Genomic DNA, 8,055 nt, shown 5'->3' on the forward strand with positions numbered 1-8,055 from the left:
GCAATTCTGATCATGTTTCCATGTTAAAAAATATATTTCCAAATGTTTAAAATGTTTTCATTCAGGAGAGGTCAGTGGAATGATGAAAAATTACAAAGAACACAGGTCAAAAATCTCAGTTCTACCACTTATGGATTTGCTTAATTTTGTGATCTTGAATCTTTGTGAGCTTTTACCTCTCCAGGTTCCCAGTTGCTCCTCTGTGGAATAAGGGGGTCATGTCCAACTCTCTATAACGACATTTGGGGGTTTCTTGGAAAAAACTAGAATGGTTTGCCATTTTCTTCTCCAGCTCATTTTAAAGATGAAGAAAGTCAGGCAAGCCAGGTTAAGTGACTTGCCCAGAGTCACACAGCTAATAGGTGTCTAAGACTGGATTTGAACTCAGGAAGCTAAATCTTTTTTACTTCAAGCCTAGTTACTTATCTACTGCACCATCTAAGTGCCCCTACAGTCTTCATTTATTACGGAGGACCTAAGAAGAAAAGGGACTTGCCCAATGTCACAAGATGAATATGTGGCAGAGTTGGGACTTGAATATTGAACTCTAAACTCAGGCCACACATGCTTAGTGATTTAAGTGTGCAGACACCCTAGAATATGAGGTTTCATTCATCCAGACCTTCTCATTTACTAGACTCAAAGCCCATTTGGTATGAAAGTCTTCCTGAGAATGGCAGAAAGACAAATACACATATATTGTTGGTGGAGCTGTGAATTGGTCTAACCATCCTATAAAACAATTCAAAATTATTTTAACAACAAAACTGAGTAAAATATCTATACCTTTTGGCCCAGATATCCCAATGCTAAGGTTATACCCTAAGAAGGTCAAAGATAGGTCTATATACGCAAAAAATATTCATAATAGCATTTTTACATAGTAATAAAGAACTGGAAACAAAGTAGATGCTTATCAATTGAAGAATAGCTAACTACTATTAGCTGGAAGAAACAATGACTGAAGTCTTCAGAGATATGTGGAAAAACAAACATGAACCGAATGAAGATGTGCACAGATTACAACAGAAAGAACAACAGCAATAAAGCTGCAAGGTATCTAATAATAGTGACTAAGCTTGATCCCAGTTTCCTTTATCAGAATTTTATCTGATCATGCACTAACAAAAATTCAGGAACAAATCCATTATCAAAATAGTAGGAGCTCTCAAAAAGTTATCAAACTGCGCATACCCTTTGATCCAGCAATGTTACTGCTGGGTTTATATCCCAAAGAGATTTCAAAAAAGGGAAAGGGACCTGTATGTGCAAGAATGTTTGTGGTAGCCCTGTTTGTAGTGGCCAGAAACTGGAAACTGAGTGGATGCCCATCAATTGGAGAACGGCTGAATAAATTGTGGTATATGAATATTATGGAATATTATTGTTCGCTAAGAAATGACCAGCAGGAGGATTTCAGAAAGGCCTGGAGAGACTTATGGGAACTGATGGAAGTGAAGTGAGCAGGACCAGGAGATCATTATATACTTCAACAACAATACTATATGATGATCAATTCTGATGGACGTGGCCCTCTTCAACAATGAGATGAACCAAATCATTTCCAATGGAGCAGTAATGAACTGAATCACGCAGCGAAATAACTCTGGGAGATGACTATGAACTACTACATAGAATTCCCAATCCCTCTATTTTCATCCACTTGCATTTTTGATTTCCTTCACAGGCTAATTGTACACTATTCCAAAGTCTGATTCTTCTTGTGTAGCAAAATAACTGTATGGACATGTATACATATATTGTATTTAACATATACTTTAACATATTTAACATGTATTGGTCTACCTGCCATGTGGGGGAGAGGGTGGGGTGGAGGGGAAAAATTGGAACAAAAGGTTTTGCAATTGTCAATGCTGAAAATTTACCCATCCATATATCTTGTAAATAAAAAGCTATAATAAAAAAGGGGGAAAAAAGAAATCATTAAAAAATTATAATTAAAAATAAATTAAAAATAATAGGAACGCTTTTGTCTCTGATCTTGTCTGTATTAAGTTGTTTTTGTTGTTGTAGGTGTGGTTGTTTTAGGTTAAATGTGCAATTCTTCTAAAGATATTTCCACATTCATCATGCTGTGCAACAAAAATAAGATCAAAAGGGGGAAAACAGGAAAAAGAAAAAAACAAACAACAATAATCCCCCCAAAAGTGAAAATACTATACTTTGATCCAGATCCAGTCTCCATAGTTCTCTCTCTGGATCACATCTCTCCATCACAAGTCTATTGGATTTGCCTTGAATCCCTCATCATTGAAAAGAGCCAAGATCATCACAGATTATCACATAATCTTGTTGCTCTGTACAATGTTCTCTCGCTTCTACTCATGTCACTTAACATCAGTTTATGTAAGTCTTTCCAGGCTTTTCTGAAATCGGCTTACTCATTATTTCTTATAGAACAGCAATATTCCATAACATTCATATACTATAGCTTATTCAGCTATTCCTCAACTGATGGGTTTCCAGGTCCTTGCCACTACAAAAAGGACTGCTACAAACATTTTCATATGTACAAACATTTCACATTGTTTCTCTTATACTTTGAGCTACTTGAGGGTAGGAACAGTGTGGGGTTTTTTTTTCTATATCCCTAGTGCTTAGTATAATGCCTGGTATACAGCAAGTACTTAATAAATGCTTGTGTAGAAAAATCTATCCATTCACAAAGGAGGACATATCAAATTCTTTGTTTTCCTCCTGCATAGAAACAAAGTAATTGAGCACTAAATGAGCTGATCCATGGTTTCTCATAATTGCTCTTTGTCCTGAATGCTCAAGCATGGTAGAAAGGGTCCTAAATGATATAGGAACAAGTCAGAGAATACAGACAGTGACTTGGAAATTTCAAGCCAAAATCTCTCTCTCTCTTCTCTCTCTCTCTCTCTCTCTCTCACACACACACACACACACACACACACACACACTGCTCTAAATAGCCAGATAATTGAGGCACTTGCTACATCTGAGGACTGAAAAGGCCCCAGTGCACAACTGAAGTTCCTGTCTCGGGTCTCCCCTTTGTGGAGTCAGAATATCCCCAGGATATTTCTGCCATTTCCCATTTGCATGATGGGATCATCCCAACTTCTCTGGAAGTCAGGCCATGTTCAGATCAGTACTTCTGGTAATCAACAGCATTGTCCTCTAAAGGGCTGCCAAAGCATATGGGCTATTAGCCCATATTTTCAGTGTTACCCTTTACACATATGGACCCCCTTCCTCATTAGTGGGGATGCCTGAATAAAGCCATCATCTTTCATTGTTTTGGCTGTTCCTCATTTTCTAGCCTGAATTTGCATTCTTACTGGTACATGCCCCGTTAAAGGGACTGACACAAGTTGTGGAGTCCTATGTCAGTGAATTATTGGGAGGTGAAGACTGGGTAGCCTTCAAAGTCTCCTCTCACTGTAAAAAAACAAGAATTTTCCTTCCTCAATGCTTATAAACAGCGACCAGATACTGCTCGTGGACCCAAATGAAGTCAATAGTTGTTGACCTTGAAAAAGAGTGTGTTGTTGTTGTTGTGTGTGTGTGGAGGGCTAGATCAGACATCAGAAGGAAATGGGTTTGAAGCTCAATACACCTTTCATATTTACTATCTGGGTGAACAAGGGTATTCATATAACTGCTTTGAGTCTCAATCTTCTCATCTGCAAAATGGGGATGAGAATACCTACACAAAGTGCTTCTGAGAAAGAGCTATGTGATGTTAATTTCTCGTTTATTTTTTGGTCCAGATGTGTGATTTCATCTAGAAAATTCTCAGTGTGGAAATTCCCTCCTGATCTCAATCAGTAAGTCAACTATTACAGTACTTATCATATTGGAGAGTTGATGGAGTAGGGAAAGGTTAGGACTCGCTGCTAATGTTTGTCAAAGATTAGGCTTTCTTTGCCGGGCCAGTTATCCACCTCACTAGGCTACCTGTCCCTGTATTATATCAGGAAGATGGATTCATCCTCCCATTGCACTTACCATTCAGAGCCGTATTTGGCTTTTCATCCTCGGCATCTGACCCATTGTCCCGACACATTGTAAGTGCTTAATAAAATTCTTCTGAAATTCAGCTGAATCATGGTTCCCTATAGAGGCTGGACCAAGAACTCCCTGAGGACTAGAACTTTCCTTTGAGCTTCTTTTGTATCCCCTGCAGGATGCCCAGCACGGGGCACATGGCTGAGGGACCCAACGGGCGCTAGTTAGTTGAATGACTTTCCACCCCACTAAAAGTACATCCAATGTGAAAGACACTGACAAGGGATGATGCTATTTATCGGTGTGCAGTGCCTGGGGAGCAGGCAAGGACAGCCCTCCACAAAGGTGAGTGTCCTACAGAGAAGAAAATTTAAAGTGAACCCTTGGTGAGAGGTCGATCATTGAGCACCAGCATGATCTTCTGTGGTCAGATACAATCTTGGCAAAGGATCTCCTGAATGGGGGTCCCACGAGTCATCCCCCATTAAACCAACACACAGGAAATTGTGACTCGAGGGCTCTGCCCTCCTGGAGAATCCTCTTTGGCAAAGTGGTTCCTTAATCTCCTGACTCCTGCCCCACCCCTTTCCCAGCGTTCCCCCCAAAGGGCCTCTGGGATCTGGTCCTGGGACAGCCTTTGGGGGGATACTAGGCAGCACTTTATTCACTCCCTGGGTTATCTACAAGCTGTTCGGTTCCCTCGGCCGAACCTGGCTCCTAAAAAGCTGCAGATAGGAGGTGAGGGTTTTGAAAGTCTCCCCGTCAGAGAAAAAAACGGCCATTGGGTAGCTGACCATGGTCCTGGAGTGACAGCTGCGGGAGCACCCTGGGTGGGGCGGGTAGATGGGAGGGAAAGGGAGGCGGGGGAGTCAGAAAGAGGGGCTCTGGGCTTCCTGGTGGGACACTATGTGATCGCTCGCCCGCCCCCCCCCCCCCCCCCCCCCCCCCCCCCCCCCCCGATGACATGGTAACCCAGAGGGAAGCGCGTGGTGGGGAAGCAGCCAGCTCTCCAAGCCACGCTGCTCCAGCTGCATTTTCGGGATCTGCATCCAAAAAAAAAAAAAGGGTGGGGCATTCTGCTCCAAGCGCCATCCATGGCCACGGGCAGAAGTGGGATGGGAGGGCGATCTCCCGGAGGAGGCTGCTGCAGGCTCCATCTGCCCGCGCCCCCACTCCCACCTCCCTCCAGCCCCGACATTTTTTTTTTTTTTTAATTCCTTCCCTAAGGTGGGGCCCCGGCGAGCAGATCCGGCCTCCCGGGCGCACGACCTCCGCCCGCGGAGAGGAGCCGGGCCACCGGGAGGTGCGCGTGGACGTGGGCGTGGGCGTGGGTGTGGAGGGAGAGGCCGATTCCCGGAAGGGAGGCCCTTCCGCAGTCCGGAGGGCGAGCTGCGCGGCCCCCGCCCCGGGCCGCCCCTCTGCCCAGCCCAGCACCCCCCTCCCCTCCCCCCGACCCACCTGGTCGCAGATGTTCTGCAGGGCTTCCTTGCCCGTGGCCCTCCGGATCTCCACCTTCCTCCCGGCCGATTCAACAGATGGCTGGCGGCCGGGGCCGTGGCGGGAGTAAGGGGGCTGCCCGTCGGAGCCCAGGTGGGCCACGTCCCGCTGCTGGGCCACCACCTGGCCCGAGCCCCGGCCCACGGACAGCGAGTCGAAGTCGATGGTCTTGTTCTCGGACGAGCCTTCCACGGGGCAGAACATGCCGCAGAATTTCTGCCGGGGCTTGGGGCTGCCCGAGCCCAGGTTTTTGAAAAAGGCCGGCACCTCCTCGTCGTCCCCCTGCTTCCCCGCTGAGCCTTTCCTCTCGGCCATGGCTCCCCTGGCGCCGCCGCGGGGCTCCGGGCACGCTGGCTTTGCCTCCGCTAGCTGGAGGTAGCTGTGCTCTGGCTTGGCTAGCTGGGTGTGGACTCTCTCTCTCTCTCTCTCTCTCTCTCTCTCTCTCTCTCTCTCTCTCTCCTCCCCTTATCTCTCTCTCCTTCCCTCCCTTCTGTCTCCCTGTCCTTCCCTCCTTTCTTCTCTCTCTTTTTCTCTTTCCCTCCCTCCTCCTTCCCTCTCCCCGTCTCCCCCACAGGAAAATCCGCTGGCTGCCAGCCGGCCGCTGCCTTTTCCAGAACGCTAGATGCTCGCGAAGGGAAGGATCCCCCTCCCCTGGCCCGCCCCTGGCCCGACCCTTGCCTCCTCTAGCCCGTCTCCTTCCTCTGCTCTCCCACGCTCCGGGGAGCCGGGCCGGCCTCGGGGTGGGGGGCGGGCAGCCAACTTCTGTCCGGGAGATTGGATTCTGCCGCTGCAATGGGGAGGGGGCAAAGGGGTGGAGGAGGAGGAAGAAGGATGTGACCGATTCCCAGCAGCCCGAGGAGGGAGAGAAAGAGAGGATGGGGCGAGGGGCGGGTCTGGCTGCTTGGGAGGTGGGGGCTATCCAGCGGCTGAAGCCTGAGCGGAGATCCGGAAGTGATGCGACCAGTGGTCCATTGGCAAATGGATCTGAAGGGGTCGTGGGCGACGAACCCGGGGAGGGGGGAGGGGACAAGCTCTTACAAGTGAGACGAAAGACTAAGTCTGGGGAAGAAAAGGGAGGAGCCCCGAAACTCGGGTCTCAGCCCTGCTGCTGCCCCACCCAGCTCCCAGCCCAGGGTCTCCAGCAGAGCTTGGACGACCCAGACCCCGTCTTTTCCCACCAAGAAACACCTGTTAGATTTCGTCACTCTACCCAGTCCCTATTGTTCCACTTCATTTAGAATCGCTGATTCTCCATACTGAACCTCCCTCAACCTTCAGACTTAAGGACCAAAAGGGAAGAAATGACTTGTTCAAAGTCACACAGTCTGACTGGGTCCGAATTTAAGCCCAACGTCACAGAATCACCTATTTGCCCCCAACCCCATGTGTCAGGCAAGGAGGAGCTGGATTAGAATCGCCCAGAACTACATCGCCCCATTGGAAGACTTTGGCCCTAAGTTTGGGACACCTCCATCACAGACACCTCCCCTGTTACCACTCCAGAAATAGGGACAAACAATGCCAGCAGGCTGCTGCTAGAGCAAAGTGGGCAGAAGGCCCCAAGAGGGAAGTTTTTGGATACGCTAATTTTCCATTCCAGAAAACCCTATTCTGTGTGAGCAGTAAGTACAGTATTTGTTTTGTGCCAAATCCTACAATTCTCCTGCAGCTCTAGTTCCCTCCTTCCTCATCTCTGTCTATCAGACTCCTCTTCATCAAGACTGGTTTAGCAATGGGCTCCCCAAGGCCCTGTGAAATCCCTAATGTCATTTCTCTGTCTCTGTGTGTGTCTCTCTGTCTCTCTGTCTCTGTCTCTCCTTCCCAACATAAGTTTGTATTAATTACTTGGGAATATGTTGAGTTCCTTGAGAACAAACACTGCTTTGTCTTTGACTCTCCAGTGCCTGTAACAGTGCTTTGGATGCAGTAAGTATTTAACGTGTGTGAACCAAATCAAACCAAGCCATGTTTTCTAACAAAGACTCAAAATCACCAATGGACAAGACCCAGAGCTGTGCCATTCTCATCCCCTGCCTAGGGAGGGATACAAACGCTGGCTTTGTTTCTAAGGCAGCTTTCTGCAGTTTCTGCCTATATCCACTGCTCTTCCTAAAGCCTGCTGGGATGGAAAGGTGTGATGGAAAAGAGAACAGGGAATCAGCATTCTAGACTGGTGCCCTAATGGAGAGAAGATGGAAGAGACTTTCATTGCAGCCTTGCCTTATTGCATTATAATTCTCTACAAAGAAAGAGCAGCGAGATGATGTAATGAATAGGGCACAGGCTCTGGAGTCAGGAGGACCTGAGTTTCAATCCAGTATCATATACTTGACACTTATTAGCTGTACGACCTTGAACAAGTCATCTAACCCCATTTGCCTGAAAAGAAAAAAAAAAGTGTCAGCCATCTTTAAAGAATGCTTTAACTATGGCATTCCCTTTCCTCTTGTTCTCAGGTTTTCTATAACCCTCAATTTCTCTCAGAATCTTATATCAAATTAGTGTTGGATTTGGCATCCTAAAGGGCAGAGTTCCAATTCTGCCCCACACACTTACTAGCTG

At 47.0% G+C, this 8,055-nt stretch overlaps 1 protein-coding gene across 1 annotated transcript in view; it reads right to left on the minus strand.

Moving 5' to 3' along the window:
* DPYSL2 (dihydropyrimidinase like 2) overlaps positions 1 to 5,898 on the minus strand; it is a 131,075-nt gene extending 125,177 nt beyond the window's left edge. Inside the window, exon 1 of the mRNA XM_031949639.1 lies at positions 5,455 to 5,898. Within this exon, the coding sequence (XP_031805499.1) occupies positions 5,455 to 5,808 (354 nt within the window). The 5' untranslated portion in view covers positions 5,809 to 5,898. The remainder of the gene's footprint in view (positions 1 to 5,454) is intronic.
* Between the last annotated feature and the right edge of the window lie 2,157 nt (positions 5,899 to 8,055).

The sequence above is a fragment of the Sarcophilus harrisii genome, chromosome 2 (genome assembly GCF_902635505.1).
Source record: "Sarcophilus harrisii chromosome 2, mSarHar1.11, whole genome shotgun sequence".
Classification (NCBI taxonomy): Eukaryota; Metazoa; Chordata; class Mammalia; order Dasyuromorphia; family Dasyuridae; genus Sarcophilus; species Sarcophilus harrisii.